The sequence below is a fragment of the Eumetopias jubatus genome, unplaced genomic scaffold (assembly GCF_037043125.1).
Source record: "Eumetopias jubatus isolate StellerSeaLion01/CBP00866 unplaced genomic scaffold, mEumJub1_p1.0 scaffold_13, whole genome shotgun sequence".
In the NCBI taxonomy this organism is placed as follows: Eukaryota; Metazoa; Chordata; class Mammalia; order Carnivora; family Otariidae; genus Eumetopias; species Eumetopias jubatus.
Window position 1 is genome coordinate 40,375,713 of NW_028274819.1, and position 26,279 is coordinate 40,401,991.

General features: G+C 37.9%; 1 protein-coding gene and 1 pseudogene across 4 annotated transcripts in view; one reads left to right on the forward strand and one right to left on the reverse strand.

Moving 5' to 3' along the window:
• Window positions 1–3,207: 3,207 nt before the first annotated feature.
• LOC114219994 (L-lactate dehydrogenase C chain) overlaps window positions 3,208–26,279 on the reverse strand; it is a 45,753-nt gene continuing 22,681 nt past the window's right edge. For 2 of the 4 annotated variants that reach the window (XM_028117698.2, XM_028117697.2), the window contains exons 4-7: window positions 22,636–22,809; window positions 19,908–20,025; window positions 9,108–9,231; window positions 3,208–3,372 (exon numbers count right to left, since the gene is read on the reverse strand). In XM_028117698.2, coding sequence (XP_027973499.1) covers window positions 3,208–3,372; window positions 9,108–9,231; window positions 19,908–20,025; window positions 22,636–22,809 — 581 coding nt within the window. Of the gene's footprint in view, window positions 3,373–9,107; window positions 9,232–19,907; window positions 20,026–22,635; window positions 22,825–26,279 lie in introns of all 4 variants that reach the window. The other 2 variants (XM_088018185.1, XM_028117699.2) reach the window with 2 other exon arrangements.
• LOC114219977 (WW domain-binding protein 2 pseudogene) lies at window positions 3,504–4,231 on the forward strand (annotated as a pseudogene).

The window sequence follows — 26,279 nt, forward strand, 5'->3', positions numbered from 1 at the left end:
AGGCAAAGGGGCTGCTCCACCAAAAATGACACGTCAGAATACCTTTTCCTCCCCTCCCCACCCCCAGCCCAGCTCTCAGCTCCAGGACTGAGCTCGGGCCCAAGACTGCCAGGCACGCGGTACTTCCGGCCACACTCACACGGGTGAAGGGCCAGCCACCCCTGACCGGGACGCGTGCAGGTCTGCAAGGGACACAGAGTCATCCTCAGGCAAAAGAAATTCGCTCCCGCGGTGCCCACGCTCCAGCTGGTCTGCAGGACTCCAGCAGCCCAGTACATGGCCACCCTCTCACGAGGCAGACAAAAAGAAGGGAGGAAAACGGCAGAACTGTTGGAGGCTGCAAGGGGGAAAACCGTTGGCTACTGAGGCTGCGCAAGGCCCCGTCCAGCTCGTGCGGCCCTCGTGGGGTCTTCGCACACCTGGAGCAGAGGACCCGCCAGAAGGCGGGCTCTGATGTACTGCACCTGCCCCTGCGCCGGCTGCTCGTCACCTGCACCAGCGGAGGGCTGAGGTTTCTGTAGTTGGCGGGCTCCAGGGAGGCTCCTTGGGCTCCTGGGTTCCAAGAGCTCGAGGTGCAAAAGATAACAATGAACTAGAGAGGGGCACCTGGGTGGCCCAGTTGGTTGAGCGACTGCCTTCGGTTCAGGTCATGATCCTGGAGTCCCAGGATCGAGTCCCGCATCGGGCTCCCTGCTCAGTGGGGAGTCTGCTTCTTCCTCTGACCCTCCCACCCCCTCATGCTCTCTCTCTCTCTCTCATTCTCTCTCAAATAAATAAATGAAATCTTTAAAAAACAACAACAACAATGAACTAGAGAGTCTCAGCTATCAAACCGAGTACTGCTTGCCCAGAACTCATCCACTGGAGAGCCCTAGTACATTTATTTCCAACCAAACCTTGTCTGGATGTATCCAATAAGGGCTTTTTGACTCTTCCTTGGGAACTTTTCCCCAGAGCTGCTGGAGAAAGAGATCTGCATGCTACTTTTAACCACCCACAAATGTGAGCTAAAGCAGAGAGAGTAAAAATTTTAAAAACCCTCCAGGCAAAGGGGATTTTTAAATAAGATATGAAATCCTAAGAATTTGATCAGTGCGGGGCTGATAACCATTTCCACTAGTGGATGGGAAAGCTTAACTCATTATTTATGAAGTAGCTAAATGCAGAATCCAAAATTCCCCTCTTATCCTTTGTCTGGGATACACCAAGGTTGCTAGATCTCTTGTCCCACCACGTTCTACCTAATTGTTTTCTAACTCATTTGTAAATCATAATACGTAATACACCTCTGACAAATTCTTTTAGAAGAAATAGAGCAGTGTTTCTCAAACTTTTTTCATTCTCTCTCCCTCAAGGGCCTTTTTAGACTTTCTCTGCCGATCGTTCAGCTCCACCCACCCCCAACATGAAATTAAATATTAAAGAATAAGAGGGGCGGCTGGCTAGCTCAGTCCATGGAGCAAGCAACTCTTGATCTCGGGATTGTGAGTTCGGGCCCATGCTGGGTGTAGAGATTACTTAAAAATAAAATCTGAAAGAAAAATAAAGAATAAGATTTTGTCTGGTAGGGTTGAACTTTAGGGAATGAAACCCTTGTAATATCTAATATTTTCCCCCAACCTCCCGCATAACCAATTTTACACTCTTGGGGGTGATAGTGCCCCCTGTTGAGAATACACCATTAGAGCAGTTTTACTTCCTAAAATATTCCTTGTAGAAACTATATTTTGCACCCTTTCAATATCTGCAAGGATTTCCTAAAATGAAGTTTTAATTTGGTGTACAAAGAACAGCTTAAAAAAAAAAAAGGCAAAATCCACATTAGACTCCCCCATCCCTGCTATCCTAACTAAACTTTCTCATGATCCTGTTTTGTGCATTCAAGGGAAAAGCTGAAACAAGGAAAAAGAAAAGAATAATGGGAAACTAATCATGTTCAGCAGGAGAGGACTAGAATGAAAACTATTCAGATTGCAAGAATAAGAGTATGAACTGTGACTCTCTGCCCAATGAGTGCACCTCCACTAGAGCCATGTAAGTCCTTAGGACCTGCACATCTGTCTTCTAATTTTTCCCACTAGTCCTGTCCTCGTCTGTTATAAATTATTTTGGTCCTGATTTCTTAGCTTTAATTGTGTATTTCCTATAACTGCCTTAAATTGTGAAATCAAGGAAATATTTCATATATATTTGTTCTGTATGTATATATAAATCAGAAGTACATATATGCACTCATATACATGCATGTCAATAATCAATTAGTTGGGGGCACCTGGGTGGCTCAGTCGTTAAGCGTCTGCCTTCGGCTTAGGTCATGATCCCAGGGTCCTGGGATTGAGCCCCGCATCGCATCGGGCTCCCTGCTCAGCAGGGAGGCTGCTTCTCCCTCTCCCACTCCCCCTGCTTGTGTTCCCTCTCTCGCTGTGTCTCTGTCAAATAAATAAATAAAATCTTAAAAAAAAAAAGAAAGAAAAAAATAATCAATTAGTTGAGGTACCCTAAATACTGTGAGATACTCGAGGGCATAAATCATGTCATATTGACCTCATAACCATAACACAGCAAGCATAGCCCTAGTTTGCTCAACAGATGACCTACAGAATAGTCTAAGCTTCCTGTGTGGCATTTCAACAGAGACACCAAATCAACTATTTGAGTTTATGTGATTTGGAATAATGCTTACAGGTTTGAAGACATTTCATTTAATTTTTTTATACCATAAAAGTTTTATTTCTGTTTCCTTCTGATACACATGGTCTTAAAGATAAGTACTTAGTAAAGATCATACATAGACACATGAAGCTAATGAAGCAATATAAAGTAAATATGCCTGTCCCCTAATAGAAGAATGAAATTTTGACACTAGAAAAGAGTGCTGGTTGTTTTGTGAGAAAAATCATAAGTTTTATATTATAATGGGTTGTTATACATACTCTACTAAACTTCAAGGCAACTCTTATATATGACATACCTCAGAAGTAAAACTTTCATCTGTATAGGTTGGGTATCATTAGAACAGTGCTATAAGAGATTCATAGAGAGGAGAAATCTCTTTACCATTTCTTTTTCCAAGACTTGCGGGACTGAAATTATGTCAAGGGTCTCCCAATTTTTTTTATTTTTTATAGATCAGATTAAAATACTTTCAAAATGTAAAATATACAGTCTGATATCTTGTTCTATAAAACAGTGGAACATTAAGAGGCTTTAAAATATCAACTCTTTTTGGACATTCCAGAGTGTGTCTGCACTCTTCTTAAAAAAGGCCTCCTCCTCCGAATTCAGGTTAACTTTCACAACATCTGAGACACCATTTCGCCCCAAGACACAAGGGATACTGAGAAAGATTTCTTCTTTTATTCCATATAAGCCCTAAAAGGCAAAATTAGATTATTGTTCAGTAACCTGATATAGAAAAGCAGTTATGCAAGAGAGCTTCAGAATAAGAGGATACCAGAGAGACCATGGAGCTGACTAGAATCAGAGGGGGGGCAGAGTAATTAATACCGATCCTAATGTCCTATGTCTATGCAGAGTTTGTGTTCAAGGACATGAAGAACATACCAAAGGCCTTCAAAGGGACCTTTGGAGAAAGGCACCATATACTTTACCCCTTACTGGTTCCATTTTTCTGTCCAAAGAAAAGATGCCATCCAATCCTTCATGATGCCATTTTATCAGTCCTAATAAAGGACTGCAAAATCAAGCAGCCTGTGTTTGATATAAACTACATCAAGAGAACAGTGAAGGCTGAAGCAGGAAGTGACTGGGAAGACTGCTTTGTATAAGTTGACCTTTACACCAAGAGGCACCATTGAGTTGGACGATAGATGCTACAGGTGACATCTCAATCCTCCAAAGGTGAAGCCTCCAATGGAGCCTACAGGTACTCTCACATACCTAGCAGGGCCTTTGTCTTTCCCCTGACAGTTACCAATGGAATGTACCCTTGTCCTTCTGGCTACTTCTATCCCCCACTCCATCTGACTTCCATCCAGGACCTCCCTTGACGAACATGGAATAGTTGCAACCATGGCCACCACCCTATTCTGGGCTCCTGGAGTCTCCAGCCAGCAGCCCTCATGTTCCCTCCACTCCTGCAGCTGAAGCCAAGGTCACAGAAGCAGCTGCCAGAGCCAATTACAACCTGGGCAAGAAACACAAGGCCTACATGCCCACAAACCAGTTTCTGCCACCTTCCTACTACCCCCTGGAAGATAAGACCTGGTAGGCCCCTCACACCTCCCTGCCTTCCACCACTCATTGCTCTTTCCTATCTACCCCTGGGGTTGAGTCTAGGGTTGGAGGAGGCAATGGGATGGTCTTGTTCTTCCTCCTTCCTTCCTTATAATTAAACAGTTACCAGGAACTAGCATGGAGGGAAAGAAGAGCCTCCTTGACTCTGGAGTGCTGCCTTCCAGCTTCCCGCAACAGCTCAGAGACCATAGGAGCTACTCAGCCAAGCTTCCCTCTCACCATCTCTGGGGCTCTCCTCAGGATCTCAGGGTGTGCCCCTTGCTCCTGTTTCACTCTAGTCTCCCATAGAGGGACTCTGGCCACCCCTCCACCACAGTGCAGCTCCCTCATTTTGGAGGCACTTTATATTCAAACTCAAAAGCTCCATCACACCAGCCATCACACACTGTCTTCCTCTGAGGGCCCCTGCCAGCCTATACTCACATTCCCTCCACTCTGGTCTATGCCTAGCCATGGAAGGCCACATTCCTGCCAGACCGTCAGCCCACACTCCATTCCCAGCCAGGCTCCAGCTCCAGTTACACTCACCTTGCCTTGCCTTTCCTGCCCTTGGTCATTCTGTTGCCACCTCTGTGTAACTTTTGGAGCTTCAGCATGAGTTGCTAGGGATTGGGTGGCATCAGAAAAAAGTCCACTGTGGCTGAGGAGGAAGCCCCTCTGCTTCCCTGTTAGTGTTTGCGGAATTTGTTTCCCCTCTGCTTCCTCTATCTGTCTTCTAGAAGGGGCTTCTTGGACTAGAATTGGAGAATGTATATCCAATCCCATCATGCCATCTGGGGGCTGCTGGGTGGGCTGGAAATAAGGGTCCTGGCGCCTGGGGCTTGGCCCTGCCTGGTCCTATGTACTGACCATGACCTGCTACCCAGCCCCCTCTTTTCTTTAAGAGTCATGCCTGGTTGACAGTATGACCCCTGAATACACTAAAATTGGTTCTCATTTGCTCCTGGACTGGCCAAGAAATGAGGAAAGGCTATTTAAAAAGAATTCCCTATATATTTAAAAAAAAAATCCAGCAATATATTAATATGACATAAACTGTTTTTGTACCCGTATTTGCTGAAATGTGAAATAATAAAATTGAAGCAATTGTGGTAAAAAAAAATATAAGAATATATGAATGATTATGCTCTTAATGTTAAATGTTTAAGTTTTCCTATAAAATATAACTTGTCACGGGGCGCCTGGGTGGCTCAGTCAGTTAAGCATCTGCCTTCGGCTCAGGTCATGATCCCAGGGTCCTGGGATCAAGCCCCACATCGGGCTCCTGACTCAGTGAGGAGCCTGCTTCTCCCTCTCCCTCTGCCTCTCTCCCTGCTCATGCTCTCTCTCTCTCTCTCTGTATCTCTGTGTCTCAAATGAATAAATAAAATCTTTTAAAAAAATAAAATAAAATATAACTTGTCACTAGAGGGTATTATGTTAAGCGAGATAAGTCAGTCAAAGAAAGATAATTATCATATGATCTCACTGATATGTAGAATTTGAGAAACAAGGCAGAGGATCATAGGGGAAGGGAGGGAAAAATGAAACAAGATGAAACCAGAGAGGGAGACAAACCATAAGAGACTCTTAATCTCAGGAAACAAACTGAGGGTTGCAGGAGTGGAGGGGGGTGGGAGGGATGGGGTGGCTGGGTGATGGACATTGGGGAGGGTATGTGCTATGGTGAGCGCTGTGAATTGTGTAAGACTGATGAATCACAGACCTATACCCCTGAAACAAATAATACACTATATGTTAATAAAAAATAAAATAAAATATAACTTGTCCACTGATTTGTATAGTAAAAACTATGAAATTCCCATATTACTCAATCTCAGTCTCTTCTCAGAGCATCTGACACCTCCTTGACATTGCCTCAGGAGCGCCCTAGGGGTAACTGCTTATTCTCCCATATCCCCTACGTATCCTCAAAAAGGAGGGGTGTACTCATTCTGTACTCATTGTCTCTTTCAAACCATTAGTCCCCTACTCTCTTAACATTCCCCCTATTTTTTGAAGCTCATCTACTAATGACCATTTACTAATCTCTTGGTTACTCCATCTCATTCATAAAAGACTGACAACTAGCTTACAATCTTTCCTCTCTGTCCCAATTTCTATGATTAACCTTGGTGACTTCATTGTCCATGTGGATAAACTAACCATAACCAAGTCCCTTGACTTCTTCAGCTCATAGAACCTTTTCTTCCCACCCCAAGGATCCTACTGTGGACCTTGTTAGAGGATTCCTCCATATCCAACTTAGATCCCATGATTCATCCTGTAACTCTTTCACCATACATAAGACTCTCTGCCCTATTTTAATTTTCAGTTTATAAATATTTCTTAAATTCCTTATTATTCATTTTCTTCTTATAATTTATTCATTTGTATGTAGATCATATTTAAGGGCAAAGGTCTTGAATTTTGTCTGTGACCCTTTAGCAGAAAGTCAACCCATTATTAACATGTGTATAAGCCAAAAGCTACACCTCCCCCATCCCTCCCTTCTACTTTCTACCCCACCCCCCCTTTTCATGCTCCAGCAAGTAAAACCCACACCCACATGAATTCAGCAATCTTTTCTCTCCATTCCTGTGCTCAGATCCCTGGAGAAAACTACAAAATAAAGTTAATTTTTAACTTACACTACAATTAATCTTAATTAATTAATTCATACCAACCTCAAATAAGCATCCACCTAACAGTAATTCTGCTTTTTGGGGGGTCAGATTCTATTTCTCACTATCTACAAAGATGATTTCAAATATTCTCAAACATCTGACTTCTCTAGACATCCCCTGATTCTCAGTAGGTGATTTTGTCTCTTTTCACTAAAAAGACAGAGGTCATCAGATGCATCCAATGCCAAACTTAGAAATCTACATGATTCACTGCCTATCCTCTATTACCTCCTGTTACAACAAAGAGCTCTCTCTCCTCCTTTCTAAGACTAACACCTTCATCTATGCTCTGGATCCCACCCCCTCTGCTTATTACTTCTATCTTCAATATCTTCTTTTACTATCAGCATCTTATCTTAAAAAAAGAAGAAAAAAAAAAAGAACACAAACTTGCCTGGCCTTGATTCTCCTCTCCAATTACTACTCTCTTTCCTTACCTTCACAGCCAAATACCTCAAAAGAGCTGTTTACGCTTGTCTTAATTTCCTCAAAAGTTCTCAAGGGACCCTCCAAATGGACAACTTGTCAATATCTGGAGACATTTTTGATTGTTGAAACTGGGGAAAGAGGGCATGCTACTGACATCTAACAGGTAGCTGCTAACATTCCACAATGCACAGGACAGCCCTCCAACAACAATGAAGAGCTATCTGGCCCAAAGTCAACAGTGCCGAGGTTAAGAAAACCCTAGTGTATTCCAATCAGGCTTTCATTCCTATTACTTCATTAAACAGGTTATCCATGACCTCTGTCACTTTATCCTCCTGAAATTTTTATTCTTAATTTAAATAACTTCTCAACATCAATCAACTGAAAACCAATTCTTTCATCTTTAAAGCATCCTCCTCTCTCTTGGTTACCATGAATCCACATTCTCTTCTCTTGGTTTTTCTTTTAACTCTCTGGCCACCACTTCTTAGTCACTTCGTGGACTCACACTATAAACTCAACTTTCAACACCAGAATTCCCCAAGATTCAATCTCAGTCTGTCTTCTCATTTTATTATACTCACCTTAGGCAAGCTCATTAAAATTCCCAACTGCTGTTACCAAGTGTAAGGGATATCTGTTGTCTGCAGTTGTCCAGCATCTCTTTGTTGTTGTTGTTGTTGTTGTTGTTGACAGAACTTCTTTTTCCCTTTCAGGAACTGTCTCTCTCCAAACTGACTCACACTTAGAACTCCAACCTAAAACTCTTCTACGAGTTCCAGAAGCTTGTACCCAACTGCCTACTTCCCCTCGGATATTGCAAAGGCACATGAAATTCAACTTGTCCATAATTGCAAACATGATCTTTAAATCTGATTCTCCTTGAGAATTCCCTTCCTCGGTGGATATCACTACCTATATAATGGTGCAAAATAGAAACCTACCAATGACCTTTCATTTCCTTATTTCTCACTTCATTCCATTACCAAGTCCTATAAATGTTACCTCCTAAACACAGTGTCTCTCAAATTCATCCCCTTCTCTTTACCTCCACTACTATCCTTTCTGTTCTGGACTACTGCTCATCCTCTTGACAAGTTTCCACATGTCTACTCTTGTCCCTTTCAAATCTGTTCCCTCTGTCACAGCCATAGAAATATTTTTAACATGAAAACTTGCCAGTCCCTTGCTTAAGTTCTTTTGTTGGCTTTCCATAGCCCTTACGGTAAGGACTCAAATCCTTTTATAAGGCTTTCAGTGGCTGAACCTTGCTTACTTCTTCAGCCTCACCATGCACTTCCCTTCACTCTCTGCATTTCAACAACTGACCTTTTATTCAGATCCACAAGTGCCCTCTACTTAATTCTACCTCCGTTCCTCTGTACATGTGTTCCCTCTGTCTGTCCAGCCTTCCAAATTAACTCCTACTCATTATTCAGAATAGGTCACATTTTACTTCCTTAGGAAGTCTTCCCTCACCATCACCCATGCTTCTACCCAGGGTAGTTAAATTTTCTTCCTGTATACTCTTAAGTACTTGGTAGTTTTTTATCATAGCACTTATTGTAATTTGTAATTATATACTTTTATAATTATTTTATTAAGTCCATTTCTTTAATTGAACTTTATGAGGTCAGGGCCTTTTTTGTTCTCCAGTATATCCTCAATGCCTGTATAATGTATATATGCCTGGCACATAAGGACTCAACTAATATTAAAGAAAAGATGATAAATGAAGAGACAATTTAAGCCTACCTTAACCATAGTAGAAACTGGATGCACTCTCCTAAGATTTTTTAAAATTGATCCTGCCAGATCTGTCACAGACAGTCCAATAGCCCAAGAGGTATACCCTTTCAGCTTGATAATCTCATAGGCACTATGGTTGTAGAAAGTAAGAAAATCAAATTCATGGCAAATCAATTCAGAGAAAACATATTATTTTTCAAGCATCCATTTTGAAGTAACCTATATGTCAATGCCACTCCCAGAGAGTTCTTCTAGAACTTCTAGGCAATAAAAGTTTCTATACTATTTTCATAAACTTCATTATTCACTTTAAATAATAATTAACCCACCCTTCTCTTATCATAAATGCAGAATACTAGGGCATATGTGCCACTAAGGATGAAATTTTTAAAAAAAATTTTTTTATGGTTGCTTAAGTATCCAAACACAGAATCTGATCATCTTGAAGGTTAGCATATACATCTTGCAGACCACTTAAAACAGTTACTAGGGTGCCAATGTAACTTTATATAATTATAAGCCATGTATACATATTTTTCATAAGAACAAGTCATTAAATCAACAATATATGAAAATATGGGAAAATGTTCATGATACATTTTCAAAGGAAAAAGGCACAGTACTAAACATTATACAATTTCTTATCTCAGGTTCATAAAAAACATCATTCATGTTTATAAAAACTTTAGAATTGCATCAATCCACAAAGTTATTTGTGATTTTTTTAAAGATTTTATTTACTTATTTGAGAGAAAGAATGAGAGATAGAAAGCACGAGAGGGAAGAGGGTCAGAGGGAGAAGCAGACTCCCTGCTGAGCAGGAAGCCCAATGTGGGACTCTATCCCGGGACTCCAGGATCATGACCCAAGCCGAAGGCAGTCGCCCAACCAACTGAGCCACCCAGGCGCCCTATTTGTGATTATTTTTAAGTGATATTATCTCCTTTACACTTTTCTGAATTTTATTTTCTACGATAAATATGTATTATATTTCTGTATTGCCACCAACAGATTTGGTTTGATAGTCAAAGGCAAAGAATAAAGAAGTTTTAACTTAACAATGAGCTTATTTAGTTCTGAGAAAAGGATCCAGAACAGGAAAAGGAATGTTTGGCATCATTATGCATATCAGGTGGTCTTACAACCATGGTACAGTTTCAAGTCCCTAGGACTGCACACAACACACTTGGTAGCAAAATATAAGACTGATGTGTGTATGGACAACCTCAGCACAAGATAGTTGAGACTGGACTGTACTCATTGTGATAGTCTATATGATTTGAATGTCAATCTAAAATCAAGGGCACAGTTAGAAGGCATACAGATTGCTGTCAAATTTAGGATTAACTTTCAGACTCTCAATGACCAAGACTCTGTGGGGTAAATAAAAGGAAAGAGAGGGAGACTCTGCTGCCTAGTGATTGACTGAATGATGATGTAGGAGTAGAGGAAAGCTCTGCAGTAGATAATTGGGGAAAAATCTTACCGGTAGAATCTGGATGACAGATCCACCCTCTCAGGAATTAACAAAATGGACTGACAAAGAGAAAAGGGTTGAGAAAAAAAATGGCTAAAAATATAATCCTTTAGTTGTTATTAACCATCCTAATGAAAATAAAACTGCTGGTATAAAAGAAAGGTAAAGAGAGCAAATAGAACAAGCAGTTTTAAGGCTACTATCTTAAGACAAAAAGTGATTGCTCTATTAAAAACCTGGAGGGACATCCTAAAAAATCATGATGTCACTCCCCTGCAGTTGTTGGTTAGCCACTGGAAAATCAGAGGCTATAACATAAAAGAGTTGAGTTGTTTTTAGATAAAGACTAGCAGCATCCTGAGGATTCTTATAATTATAGATCCTCTGCTAAATGACCAAGGGGCAAATAATTTAATTTGGACACTGCACTGTTGGGAGGACTAATTGGAATGAGTACTGATCTGTATTGTGTTGCAGTATTTGTTATTTAAATCACACAGGACTTCAGTAGAAAATGTGGCCTTACTCATTATTTAAATTAGGTATCATACTTTAAATTAGAAAGAAACTAACATTCACTGTGGTATAATGATTAGGAATTGGGTAGACAAAGGCCAATATTGTAACATCCCTGCAACATTTAAATAGATGGGCGGCTCCATGACATTTGGAAACCAGTATTGGCTAAAACATGTTCCTTAGTGGCTGGGTTGTAGTTCTGCCTCCAAATCAGGTCATTCCTGCATTTACTGGGAAATGGCCTCTAATGGCCCCTATATCTGGAAATATATGGTATATGGGTAAAGGACACTTGTGTTGAGAAGGATAGGAAATGCTACTATAATATTAACATAGGTGTTTTTTGCTAGGCATTAACTTAATCTCTTACCTAAAGCTATTTGGTATAACAAAGTTTTGTAGTTTCCCTTAAGAAAATTTAAGAAAATGACGGGCTCCTGGGTGGCTCAGTTGGTTAAGCATCCAACTCTTGATTTTGGCCCAGGTCATGATCTCAGGGTTGTGAGATCAAGCCCCGAGTCAGACTCCATGCTGGGCGTGGAGCCTGCTTAAGATTCTCTCTCTCACTCTCCCTCTGCCCCTCCCCCCTGCCACATGCCTGCTCTCTCTAAAATAAAAAAAGAAAGAAAGAAAGAAAATGAAATACCGATAACAATTACCAAAGTGGAACAATAGTTGGGGAAATTTACCTAAAATTTCCAATTGATGTAATCCCTGTGGAAATAAATTGGCCAGAAGAGGAAATAAATTTGCTTTAGAAATATCAAATACACAATCAAATGAGTCTCTCAATACATTTAATAAGGTGATAGTAAATAAAATTGGAAAATAGGATAGTCCAATTAGCTAAGGATTACCAAAACATCTGTGAGTGATTTTGATTACCTGTTGTATAGATCCTGGTTGTTAGAGGTATACTAGCTTGTCTTTTTCTATGTATAAAATATCGAAGACACGTTTGTCAAAGGAAGTCTGAGGAATATATGATACAAAGATAATCACCTAAGGTCATGGGGAGGTATCATGGGTAGAAGGTTAACAGTAGGTATGGATCCTTTCCAAAAAGGCAAGACTATCTAGGAAGATGACTTTGGGTATGTTTTTGTACAAAAAATTTTTTAGGTTAAAAAAATTAGTTAAGCACTGGAGGGTTCTGAAAAGATGGTGAAGTAAGAAGCACCAGGATTCTTTTTTTTTTTTTAAAGATTTTATTTATTTATTTGACAGAAAGAGACACAGGGAGAGGGGGAACACAAGCAGGGGGAGTGGAAGAGGGAGAAGCAGGCTTCCTGCTGAGCAGGGAGCCCGATGCAGGGCTCGATCCCAAGACCCTGGATCATGACCTGAGCCAAAGGCAGACATTTAATGACTGAGCCACCCAGGCACCCTGGAAGCACCAGGATTCTATCTCCCCACCTAGACAATAATTGTTGTGCCAAAATCTGTCTGATATAACTAATCTGGAACTCTGGAGTCTATTGAAGGCTTGAAATTTTCAAGGGAAGGCTCCAGTGGTAATTTGTAGTTAACTTCAGCCAATTTCAGCTTTAGCACAGTAGCAGCTACCCATCCCCCACCCTCAGCAAGCAGCTGTTCACATGTTCCCCAAGCAGCTTGTGCACAGCCGGCAAAAAGGACCCCATCCTCTAAACATCAGGGATCTGTGCTCTAATGGCTGATGGGTTGTTTCTGATGACAGAGGTGTAGAAAAAGAAAGGCAGCCATTGTTGTTGTACCTCCCCCCGAAGTACAACAGCCCCTTCCCATCTGGCTAAAGTGAACTCCAGGGAATTAAAAGGAGAGCATCCACTCCCCATTCCCTCTATTTTTCTCTTTTTCTCTTACTGGGAGCCAGATATTAAAGACTAGAACATAAAAAATCAATTGTATATATGGGGGAAAATTAGAAAGTAACCATGCATGACCAGGAAAATGCACAGGCTCAGAAAAGACCTAAAAGACCTTAAGATTATACCTCAGGCTGATCCTTGTCATGGAGACAGCCTTCAACAATAACACACACACACACACACACACACACACACACACACACACACACACACACACACACAACCCTCAGAAGGGAGAGAATCTGATTTCCAGAGTTAGTATATTATTAGATTCAAATATCCAGTTTTCAACCAAAAAATCACAAAGTATTCAAAGAAATAGAAAAGTATGGCCCATTCAAAGGAAAAATATTAATCAACAGAAACTGTCCCTAAGACCCAATGGCAAATCTATTAGACAAAGACTTTAAAGTAACTATCTTCAAGATGCTCAAAGAAATAAAGATGTGGAGTAAGTCAAGAAAATGGTGAATGAACAAAATGGAAATATTTTTTTAAAAAGAAAACCTAAGAAGAACCACCCCCCAAAAAATTCTAGAACTTAAAAGCATAATAACTAAAATGAGAAAATCACTAGTGGGATTCAAAGGCAGACCTGAGCAAGCAGAAGAAAGAATCAGCAAACTTAAAGACAGAACAATGGAAATTACTGAATCTGAGGAACAGAAAGAAAAAACACTGAAGAAAAGTAAACAATAAGATTATCAGCAGATTTCTCATTAGAAACTTTAGAGTCCAGAAGGCAGTGGGCAAATACATTCAAAGTCCTAAAAGAAAAAAAAAATGTCAACAAAGGATCTTATATTTTATATTTGGCAAACTGTCCTTCTAAAGTGAGAGAGAAATTAAGATATCCCCAAAGACACAGAAGCTGAGGGAGTCATCACCACTAGACCTGACCTGCAAGAAACACTCAATGGAATTCTGTAGGGAAAAGTGAACAGTAACTCAAAGCCATATGAAAAAATAAAGACATCAATAAAGGAAAATGCATGGGCAAAATTATAAAAAGCTAGTAATATTGTAACAGTGGTTGCAATTCTACTTTTTTGTTTTTGGAGTAATTTAACAGACCAATACATTTTTTAAAAAGCAATCAAAAAGATAGTATTGTGACTTTAGTTTGTAATTCCTGTTTTCAAGTCCAAAAGACTAATGCAGTTAAAAGAATTATTAGTTTGTTTTGGGGGCATTCAATGTACAAACATGTAATTTTCTTTTTAAAGATTTTATTTATTTATTTGACAGAGATATACACAGCGAGAGAGGGAACACAAGCAGGGGGAGTGGGAGAGGGAGAAGCAGGCTTCCTGCTGAGCAGGTAGCCCAATGCTGGGCTCGATCCCAGGACCCTGGGATCATGACTTGAGCCAAAGGCAGATGCTTAATGACTGAGCCACCTAGGCACTCCAAACATGTTATTTTTGAAATTGATAATCAAAAGGGGTGAGGATGGAGCTGTAAAGGAGCAGAGATTTTGTATGTTACTGAAGTTAAGCTGGTACAAATTCAAATAAGTGTGTTATAACACTAGGATGTTAAGTGCAATACCCATGGTAACCAAAAAGAAAACAACTATAATAGTTACAGAATATATACAGAAGCAATTTAAATATTTCACTACAAAAAAAACAACTAAACACAAAAGACGACAATAATACAGGAAATGAGGAACAAAAGCTGTAAGGCATATAGAAAACAAAAATTCTCACCAAGATACTAGCCAATAGGATCCAACAGTACATTAAAAGGATTATTCACCACAACCAAGTGGGATTTATTCCTGGGCTGCAAAGTTGCTTCAACATCCGCAAATCAATCAATGTGATACACTACATTAATAAAAGAAAGGACAAGAACCATATGACACTCTCAATAGATGCAGAAAAAGCCATTTGACAAAGTACAGCAACCTTTCTTGATTAAAACTCTTCACAGTGTAGGGATAGAGGGTACATACCTCAATATCATAAAAGCCATTTATGAAAAACCCACAGCAAATACCATTCTCAATGGGGAAAAACTGACAGCTTTTCCCCTAAGGTCAGGAACACGGCAGGGATGTCCACTATCACCACTGCTGTTCAACACAGTACTAGAAGTCCTAGCCTCAGCAATCAGACAACAAAAAGAAATAAAAGGCATCCGAATGGCAAAGAAGAAGTCAAATTCTCACTCTTTGCAGATGATATGATACTTTATGTGGAAAACCCAAAAGACTCCACCCCAAAACTGCAAGAACTCATACAGGAATTCAGTAAAGTGGCAGGATATAAAATCAATGCACAGAAATCACTTGCATTTCTATATACCAACAACGAGACAGAAGGAAGAGAAATTAAGGAGTCGATCCCATTTACAATTGCACCCAAAACCATAAGATACCTAGGAACAAATCTAACCAAAGAGGCAAAGGATCTGCACTCAGAAAACTATAGAATACTCATTAAAGAAATTGAGGAAGACACAAAAAAATGGAAAAACGTTCCATGCTCATAGATTGAAAGAACAAATATTATGAAAATGTCTATGCTACCTAGAGCAATTTACACATGCAATGCAATCCCTATCAAAATACCATCAACTTTTTTCACAGAAATGGAACAAACAATCCTAAAATTTATATGGAACCAGAAAAGACCCCGAAAAGCCAGAGGAATGTTGAAAAAGAAAACCAAAGCTAGTGGCATCACAATTCCGGACTTCAAGCTCTACTACAAAGCTATAATCATCAAGACAGTATGGTACTGGCACAAAAACAGACACATAGATCAATGGAACAGAAGAGAGAACTCAGAAATGGACCCTCAAATCTTTGACAAAGCAGGAAAGAATATCCAATGGAAAAAGACAGTCTCTTCAACAAATGGTGTTGGGAAAATTGGACAGCCACATGCAGAAAAATGAAACTGGACCATTTCCTTACACCATACACAAAAATAGACTCAAAATGGATGAAAGACCTAAATGTGAGACAGGAATCCATCAAAATCCTTGAGGAGAACACAGGCAGCAACCTCTTCGACCTCAGCCGCAGCAACATCTTCCTGGACACATCACCAAAGGCAAGGGAAGGAAGAGCAAAAATGAACTATTGGGACTTCATCAAGATAAGAAGCTTTTGCACAGCAAAGGAAACAGTCAACAAAACCAAAAGACAACTGACAGAATGGGAGAAGATATTTGCAAATGACATATCAGATAAAGGGCAAAATCTATAAAGAACTTATCAAACTCAACACCCAAGGAACAAATAATCCAATCAAGAAATGGGCAGAAGACATGAACAGACATTTCTGCAAAGAAGACATCCAAATGGCCAACAGACACATGAAAAAGTGTTCAACATCACAAGGCATCAGGGAAATACAAATCAAAACCACAATGAGATACCACCTCATACCAGTCAGAATGGCTAAAATTAACAAGTCAGGAAATGACAGATGTTGGCGAGGATGCGGAGAAAGGGGAACCCTCCTACACTATTGGTGGGAATGCAAGCTGGTGCAGCCACTCTGGAAAACAGTATGGAGGTTCCTCAAAAAGTTGAACATAGAGCTACCCTACGACCCAGCAATTGCTCTACTGGGTATTTACCCCAAAGATACAAATGCAGTAATCTGAAGGGGCACCTGTACCCCAATGTTCATAGCAGCAATGTCCTCAATAGCCAAACTATAGAAAGAACCCAGATGTCCAACAACAGATGAATGGATAAAGAAGATGTGGTTATATATATACAATGGAATATTATGCAGCCATCAAAAAAATGAAATCTTGCCATTTGCAATGACATGGATGGAACTAGAGGGTATTATGCTAAGCGAAGTAAGTCAATCAGAGAAAGACAATTATCATATGATCTCACTGATATGTCTTGATGATGACAGCTTTGTAGTAGAGCTTGAAGTCCGGAATTGTGATGCCACCAGCTTTGGTTTTCTTTTTCAACATTCAGGTTTTCTAGAGTTATCTGCATATAAGATCATGTCGTCTGTGAGCAGAGATAGTTTTACTTCTTTCCAGTTTGGATGCCTTTTATTTCTCTCTCTTGCCTAATTGCTCTGGATAGAATTTCCAATACTGTGTTGAATAGAAGTGGCAAAAGTGGGCATTTTTGCCTTGTTCCTGATCTTAAAGGAAAAACTTTCAGTCTTTCACCATTGACTATGATCACTGTAGGTTTTTTATATATGGCTTTTATTATGTGGAGGTAGTTTCCTTAATTCCTAGTTTCTTTTTTTTTAATTTTTTATTTCTTAAGTTCTTATTATGAAAAGGTGTTGAATTTTGTCAAATGATTTTTTTGCATCAAATGGGATGATAATCTGTTTTTGTCTTATTATGTTAATGTGTCAAATTACATTGATGAATTTTGGTATATTGAACCATACTTGCATTCCATTCCAGGAATAAACCTCACTTGGTCATGGTGTATATGGTGTATGGTGTATGGTTCTTTGAAAATGCCCCTGAATTTGGCTGAAAGTTTTTCCTTTAAGATCAGGAACAAGGCAAAAATGCCCACTTTTGCCACTTCTATTCAACACAGTATTGGAAATTCTATCCAGAGCAATTAGACAAGAGAGAGAAATAAAAGGCATCCAAACTGGAAAGAAGTAAAACTATCTCTGCTCACAGACTGCATGATCTTATATGCAGATAACTCTAAAAATCACACACACACACACACACACACACACACACACACACGTTGTTAGAACTAATAAATGAACTCAGCCAAGTAACAAGATATAAAGTCGACATACAAAAATTGCATTTCTATACAATAACAATGAACAATATAAAAAGAAAATTAAGAAAACAATTCTACTTACAACATCAAAAAGAATAAATCTTAAGAATTAACTTAACCGTGGAAGTGAAAGACTTGTATAATAAAAACTACAAAATACTGCTGAAAGAAATTAAAGATAACATAAATAAGCCCAAAGTGATCTACAGATTCAATGCAATCCCCATCAAAATCCTGAAGATATTTTTTGCAGAACCAGAAAAACCCATCCTAAAATTCATATGGAATCTCAAGGACTCTGAATAGCCAAAACAATCTTGAAAAGGAAGAACAAAACTGAAGGACTCACACTTCCTAATTTCAAAACTTACCACAAAGCTACAGTATACAGAACAGTGTAGTACTGACATCAAGATAAACATATAGACCAATAAAATAGAATAGAGATTCCAAAAATAGATTTATATATCTATGGTCAATTGATTTTCAACAAGGGTGCCAAAACCACTGAATGGGGAAAGGATAGTCTTTTCAACAAATTATGCTGGAAAAACTAGATATTCACATGAAGAAGAATGAAGTTGGGCCCTTACCTAAGACCATATACAAAAATTAACTCAAGATGGATAGGATATAAATATAAGACCTAAAACTATGAAACTTTTACATGAAAGCATACGGTAAAAGCTTCACAACATTGCATTTGGCAATGCTTTCTTTGATATAACAACAAAAGCAACAAAAGGAAGAAAAAGGCAAATTGGATTTCATGAAAGTTTTAAAATTTTGTACATTAAAAGATACTATCAGGGTGCCTGGGTGGCTTAGTCAGTTGACCGTCCAACTATTGGTTTCAGCTCAGGACATGATCTCATGTCATGAGGTCAAGCGCCTGCATAGGGCTCTGTACTTATTCGCAGGGAATCTGCTTGAAGATTCTCTCCCTCTGCCCCTCCCCCCATATATCTAGATGTATGTTTTGGTAGATTTAATATTCCAGTTTTGACTATCCAAAAGTTATTTCTAAGTTCTATAACTTCTACTAATATGCTTGACTAAAGCATGAGGGAAAATCATGTGTGCGGTTAAAGCTGATGTATACAGAGTCAGACACTTATTTTACTTATAAGTAAACCTAGTTAACTTCTGATCATCTGATTGATTTCATGTTTCTTTTCATCAAATCATTTGATGAACACTTAATAATTTCTAGGCACTGTTCTAAGCATTTTACATGTACTAACTCACTTACTGTTCATAATAATCTTCATAGGCTCTATTATTATCCCCATTTTAAACATGAGGAAAATGATGTGCAGCATTATTTACAATAGCCAAAATATGGAAGCCACCCAAGTGCCCATCAATAGATGAATGGATAAAGATGATGTGGTGGAATATTATTCATCCATAAAAAAGAATGAAATCTTACCATTTGCAACAGTATGTATAAACTTAGAGGGCATTATTCTAGGTAAAATAAGACAGAGAAATACCAATACCATACAATTTCACTTATATGTGGAATATAAAAAACAAAACAAACAAAAAACAGATCTTTTAATACAGAAAAGAAACTAGTAGTTGCCAGAAGGGAGGTGGTGGAGGGATGGGCAAAACAGATAAAAGGGATTAATAGATACAAACTTCTAGTTATGAAATAAATAAATGATGGAGATGAAAAGTACAGCATAGAGATATAGCCAATAATATTGTAATAACGTTGTATGATGACAGACGTTGACTACACTTACTGTGGTGAGCACTGATTAATGTATAGAATTGTCCATGAATATCAGTATGTTGTATACCTGAAACTAGTATAACATGGTATGTTAATTATACTTCAACAGAAAAAAAGATGAAGAAACTGCGCTTTTAATATTTTAAATAAGTTCTCAATATCATACCACTAATAAATGAAGCCAGGTTTCAAGCCTCAGCAACCTGGTTCCAAAGTCCATGATCATAATCACCATGCTATATTACCCTCAAACACATATGAGTTCTTGTGAAATGATAAGCAGATTTTCCTTTTAAAAAGTGAACCCCAAAGAAAGCTATGCATAATATAAGTCTGAATTTGGGGATTTTCAGGTTATTTATCTCACAAAAGGCAAAAATCAACTATATACTTTTTGTCTGTGAAACTAATTCTTAAGACTGATTATTAAGGAACTGAGACATTGAATGAGTACTGTTACCTTTCAACAACTTGTTTATGGATATTTTTCCACTGGTCTTTGTCTGAATCAGTTCCTAATTTAGGGTCTAGAGTCTTCAGAGCAACACCAGCAACATTCACCCCACTCCACAAGGGCACTAAAAGAGATATATCTCAGAATAAACTCTTCTTTCCAGTACTGCATCAGTTCTTTGAGTTCAATGGGGTTATATTATAAAGTTAGGTTGCTACCTTACACATATATAAAAATAAGTTTGAAATGGACAAAAGAAAGAAATGTAAAAAACCAAAATTATAAAGTATTAGAAAAATATGTAAGACGAACCATGAGACACTATGGACTCCGGGAAACAAACTGAGGGTTCTAGAGGAGAGGTGGGTGAGGGGATGGGTTAGCCTGGTGATGGGTATTAAAGAGGGCACGTACTGCATGGAGCACTGGGTGTTATACACAAACAATGAATCATGGAACACTACATCAAAAACTAATGATGTAATGTATGGTGATTAACATAATAAAATAAAATTTAAAAAAATACGTAGTAGAAATTGTTCATAATTGTGTGGTATAGGAGGCATTTAAAGCAAGATGTAACTACAGAATCCACAAAGAAAAGGATAAGATAAGATAAACTATCATAAGCAACTAGAAGGAAAAGAGCAACAAACACTACTCGACAGTAACAAAGAGCTGACAGGGAATAACTGTCAACCTCAAATCTTATATCAGTTAAACTGTCATTCAAAATGAGGTGAAACTAAAACAGTTTCACATAAACAAAACTGACAGGATATACTTCAGGAAGAAAGAATTGAATCCAGGGGAAGGAGTGAGATACAGGAAATAAAGATAAGCAATACAACTGGCAAACATGTACACAAATCCAGACAGATATTATACTTAAATAGTAATAATTAGTTTGGGGATATGAAAACAGAATGGAACCAAAAAATGTAGTTAATACTGTTGTCCCTTGAACAACACAGGTTTGAACTGTGTGAGTCCACTTATACAAGAATTTTTCCCAATAAGTATATTGGAAAATGTTTTGGAGATGTGCAACAATTTGAAAAAAACTTGCAGATAAACCATGTATTATTATAAAGAAAACAGCATATAATATATATAACATACTCGGAATTAACTGTTTATGTTATCATTAAGGCTTCCAGTCAACAGTAGACTATCAGTAATTAAGTTTTGGGGGAGTCAAAAGTTATACACAGATTTTCAACTGTGTGGGGATTGGAACCCCTAATCTCCACGTCGTTCAAGGGTCAACCGTAATTACATATGTGAGAGAACAAGGCCAATCAAACTTAATGCATTCTAAGTTCTATGTATTATTCCAAAGAAGAATAAACACACTATTTTGAGGTCAAGTATGAATATAGATAACCACTTACAAAGTGAGTGTATAAACCAAAGTAGTAGAGGAAATTAAAGTTTAAATGATCCAGTAGAAAGCAGAGAAGAAAAAAGAAACAAAAGAAAATCTCACTAAACAGAATAATAAATATATTCAAATCAATACTAATCAGAATATACTACTTTATAAAAAATAAAATTCTGGAATATTAAATGTGAGACATTAAAACATACCTAGGAAAATTATTTTTAATGACTTTGAGGAGGAAGAACTCAGTTAAGAAAATAACACAAGCAAACAGGGTCAAATTAAGGCACTGGAACATTTATTTTTAAAAGTAAAATACTATGATATGAGAAGTTTAGCTTGGGAAAAGGAAGGACAGTAATTGAGAGAGGACATGAAAGTGTCTTTTACCAGAGTGGTAAATGCATGCCAGAGCAGAAAGTCCATTTACCAGAGTGGTAATTACACAGATGTGTTCACTATTTGATGATTTATTGAGCTATAAATTTATATTCTGTATAATTTTTCTGCATATGTTATATATACTTAAGTGAAAAATGTTTTAAAGCATACCATAAATTTTATCATGGTTTAAAAAATATTTATTGTACTATGACCCTTGAAATATAAGGAAAATAGAAGGGCTCATTAAATGTTTTGAATTAATGAACAATTGAATGAATGAACAAATGGTCCCTATTCCCTATAAAATGGGTTTATTGACATTATGGAAAGATTTGCACACATGATACAATTAGAGAACATTGTAAGAAGTAGAAAGTTCTACTGTACAGCAGATATTAAATGTTTAAGTCCAGAAAAGAAAAAGGTTCGTGTGGCCTAAGTAATAGTTTAAACCACATATTATAAATTTTACTTACATGAAAAATCTGAAATAAACAAATCAGAAAGTAGGTTGGGGCTGGGGTGGGTGTGACCACAGGAATGGGCGTTTCTTTTTGGGGTGATGAAAATGTTCCGTAATTATCTTGTAGTAAAGGTTGCACAACTCTTTGACTATATTAAAATCCAGTGAATTACACACTTTAAATGGATGAATTTTATAGTATGTGAATTATATCTTAATAATGTTGCTGCTTAAAAATCACACTAAGTTTAAGTTCTCCAGATAAGAGAAGCACTCATTGACTTTTAAAACAGCTATATGCTATGTGCACTATTTTATGAGAGACAGCTAAATCCATGAACAGAAGACAAAGTATAGGAATAGAGAAAGATACACCAGGGCAATATGAACAAAATGAAAGTTATGTAGCTATATTAATATCAGAAAAAAATAGACTTTAAAGGAAATAAGCATGATTAGAGACAAGAAGTATGATTACATTATGATAATAGGTTTCTACTTACCACTAGAATCACCATGTTCTCCAATAATCCAACCATGGCAGCTTGTGGGATGGACACCCAATTTCTCTCCAATTAAGTAACGGAAACGGGCAGAGTCTAGATTACAACCACTTCCAATTACACGAGTTGCAGGTAAGCCACTTAGCTTCCAGACCACATATGTCAAAATATCCACTAGGAGGAATAATTTGTTAGAAAAAAATTAATGGTAACTTCCTTCTACAATTTTCTTTTCTAAATAGATAAATTGTATTTTTTACTTTTATTTATTTATTTTTTTAAGTAGGCTCCATGCCCAGCATGGAACCCAATGTGGGGCCTGAGGTCAAGACCTGAGTTGAGATCAAGAGTTAGATGCTTAACCAACTGAGCCACCCAGGCACCCCTAGATAAACTGTCTTAAAATCAAATACAGATTCATTACAGAGTTCAAAGTGAAGCAACTTAACAAACAAATAAGGCTTATCTCTCACATAGGTGTTAAAAAGGTTAAATTATTCATGATAAGAATTTTAAAACAAAAAAAAACCCCTCTTTTGAGATAATGTACCTCTGTATTAAATAAGCAGTAAATCAATTCTACCTTCTTAAGCACACTTAGATTTCGCCTCTCCCTCACCACAGCCTCATCTAATCTGTCAGCCTCTCCTACCAGAATAAGGTCACACGCATGATCAGGGCCATATGCAGATGTGAATGACAAAGTTCAACATTCGTTAATGATTTAAAAAAAAAAAAAAACTTTCTGGGGCGCCTGGGTGGCTCAGCCAGTTGAGCATCACACTCTAGATTTCAGCTCAGGTCATGATCTTAGGGTCCTGGGATCAAGCTCTACATTGAGCCCCAATTTGGGCTTCCTGCTGAGCAAGTCTACTTAACATTCTCTCTCTCTCTCTCCCTCTGCCTGTCCCCCTGCTCAAGTGGAATCTCTCTAAATAAATAAATTAATTAAATCTTTAAAAAAAAATCAGGGGTGCCCGGGTGGCTCAGTCATTGAACGTCTGCCTCCAGCTCAAGTCATGATCCCAGGGTCCTGGGATTAAGCCCCGCATCGGGCTCCCTGCTCCATGGGAAGCCTGCTTCTCCCTCTCCCACTCCCCCTGCTTGTGTTCCCTCTCTCGCTGTGTCTCTCTCCGTCAAATAAATAAATAAAATCTTTAAATTAAATTAAATTAAATTAAAAAACAACTTTCTGCAACTATGAAATGAAGGGAACTTCATAAAAAACTCACATTAAACATCATACTCAATGATGAAAGACTAAATGTTTTCCCCACAAGAAAAAGAATTAATTGAGTACATACCCTCTCAATACTTGTGCAAGGGTGACACATGCCACTAACACCAGAGGATATAGATATAAATAGTGTTTACTGGAGAAAATCTGAGAAGCAGAGAAATAAGGAACCACACTGTGTACACTGAACTTTCATTATTCCACAGCATAGGTTAGGCAGGGATCCTCTGTACACAATATAGCCAAGTGCAGAGAAGCCTCCTTTGGCTAGCAAGCTGGGTGTTCTCTAGAAACTCCTCCAAGAGCAAGAACAAGTCGCACCACCATACTGTTACATATCTTTAAGTTAGCTTTGGAGGGGGAAAGGAACACTTAGTTTTCTCAAGTAACAAGAAATTTATCAAAGAATATCTGGGTCTAGCAACAATGGTAAGGAGTATGTATTTCTAGGACCAAGATCTACACACCAAGGGCCCCAGAAAGAACTTTGCATGCCAGGAATGCTGATATCAGCGTAAGGCCTTGCTGTCTCTCCACAAGCTGGCTCAGTTCAGCTGATAGAGCTCTCTGTTAAGCTACCAAAAGGAGGAAGGAAGCAAGACTCCAGAGTTATGCTGATTTGTATCTCATTATTACTTACATTCACCATTGTATTGGAGGTTTTAACCAGTGAAATGAGGCAAGAAAATAAAAAGGTCTTCAAATTGGAAAGAAAGAATTAAAATTAATAAAACTGTGTTTACAGATGACATGATAATATACACAGAATATCCTAAGAATTTGAATAAAATTACTAGAATTAGTAAGTGAACTTAGCAACATTTTCAAGATACAAAGTCAAAAAACAATAGTATCTCTATATACTAGCAATAATCAGTGGGAAAATGAAATGTAAAGACAACTTTTTTTATAATAGCATCAAAAATATGAAATGCTTAGGGATAATTTAATAAAATTTGTGTAAGACCTATACCCTGGAAACTACAAAACATTGCTAAAAGAGAATAAAGAAGACATACATACATAGAGAGATATTCCATATTCATGGACTGGAAGACTCAATAGTGTTCAGATACAATCTCCAAATTAATCTATAGATCTAACACAATCCCGATTAACATCCCAGCATGTGTTTTTATAGAAATAGATGAGCTAACTGCAAAATTTATGTGAAAATTAAAACAACACATAATACCCAAAGTAATTTTAGAAAAGAAGAACAGAGAAAAAAAAGAAAAGAAGAACAAAGAGAATTTACATTAACTGATTTGAAGATTTAGTATAATCAAGATAGTGTGATAATAATAAAAGAATATATATGGAAAATGACAAAAAAAGAATATAAATGGAGATAAATGAAAAAATAGGGAATCTAGAAATAGACTCACATAAATGATAATTTTCAAAAAAGTTGTCAAAAGTAATTCAAATGGAGAAAAAAAGTATTTTTAACAATGTTGCTAGAAAAACTGGATATCATCATTGAAAAAATGAATGATACCTTACATCAAACACTAAAAGTAATATGAAATGAGTTAAAGTCCTAAATATAAAAGATAAAATGATAAAACTTATAGAAAATAATAAAGGAGAAAATCTTCAGACTTAGGGTGGGCTAAAGGTTTCTTAGCTAAAAGTCAAAAGAACATAAGGGTGCCTGGGTGGCTCAGTTGGCTGGCTCCTGATTTAGGCTCAGGTCAGGATCTCAGGGTTGTGAGATCGAGCCCCTTGTAGGGCTCTGTACTCAGAGCTGAGTCTGCTTGAGATCCTCTCCCTCTGTACCCCTCCCCCAGCTCAAGCTCACTCTCTCAAATAAATAAAATAAATCTTTTAGGGACGCCTGGGTGGCTCAGTCGTTAAGTGTCTGCCTTCAGCTCAGGTCATGATCCCAGGGTCCTGGGATTGAATCCCACATCGGGCTCCCTGCTCGGCAGGAAGCCTGCTTCTCCCTCTCTCACTCCCCCTGCTTGTGTTCCCTCTCTCGCTATCTCTCTCTGTCAAATAAATAAATAAAATCTTTTTAAAAAAATAATAAAATAAAATAAATCTTCTAAAAATAATAATAAATAAAAGTAAAAAAAGCATAAAACATAAATAAGAAATTGATAAACTGGACTTCACCAAATGATATACTTTACTCTTTGAAAAATATCATTAAGAACACAAAAAAGCAAGCCACAGACTGAGAGAAACTTATGCAATACTTATATCTGACAAAGGGACTTGTATACAGTGTATATAAGAACTCTTATAATTCAACAATTAAAGGTTGAGCTATAGGTCAAAAGAATTAAAGGTCAAAGGATCTAATTTTTAAATCTTAATGAAAGATATGAATAGACCATTCACAAAAGAAAATGTACTAAGAGCCAAGGAACACATGAAAAATGCTCAACATCTTTGATCA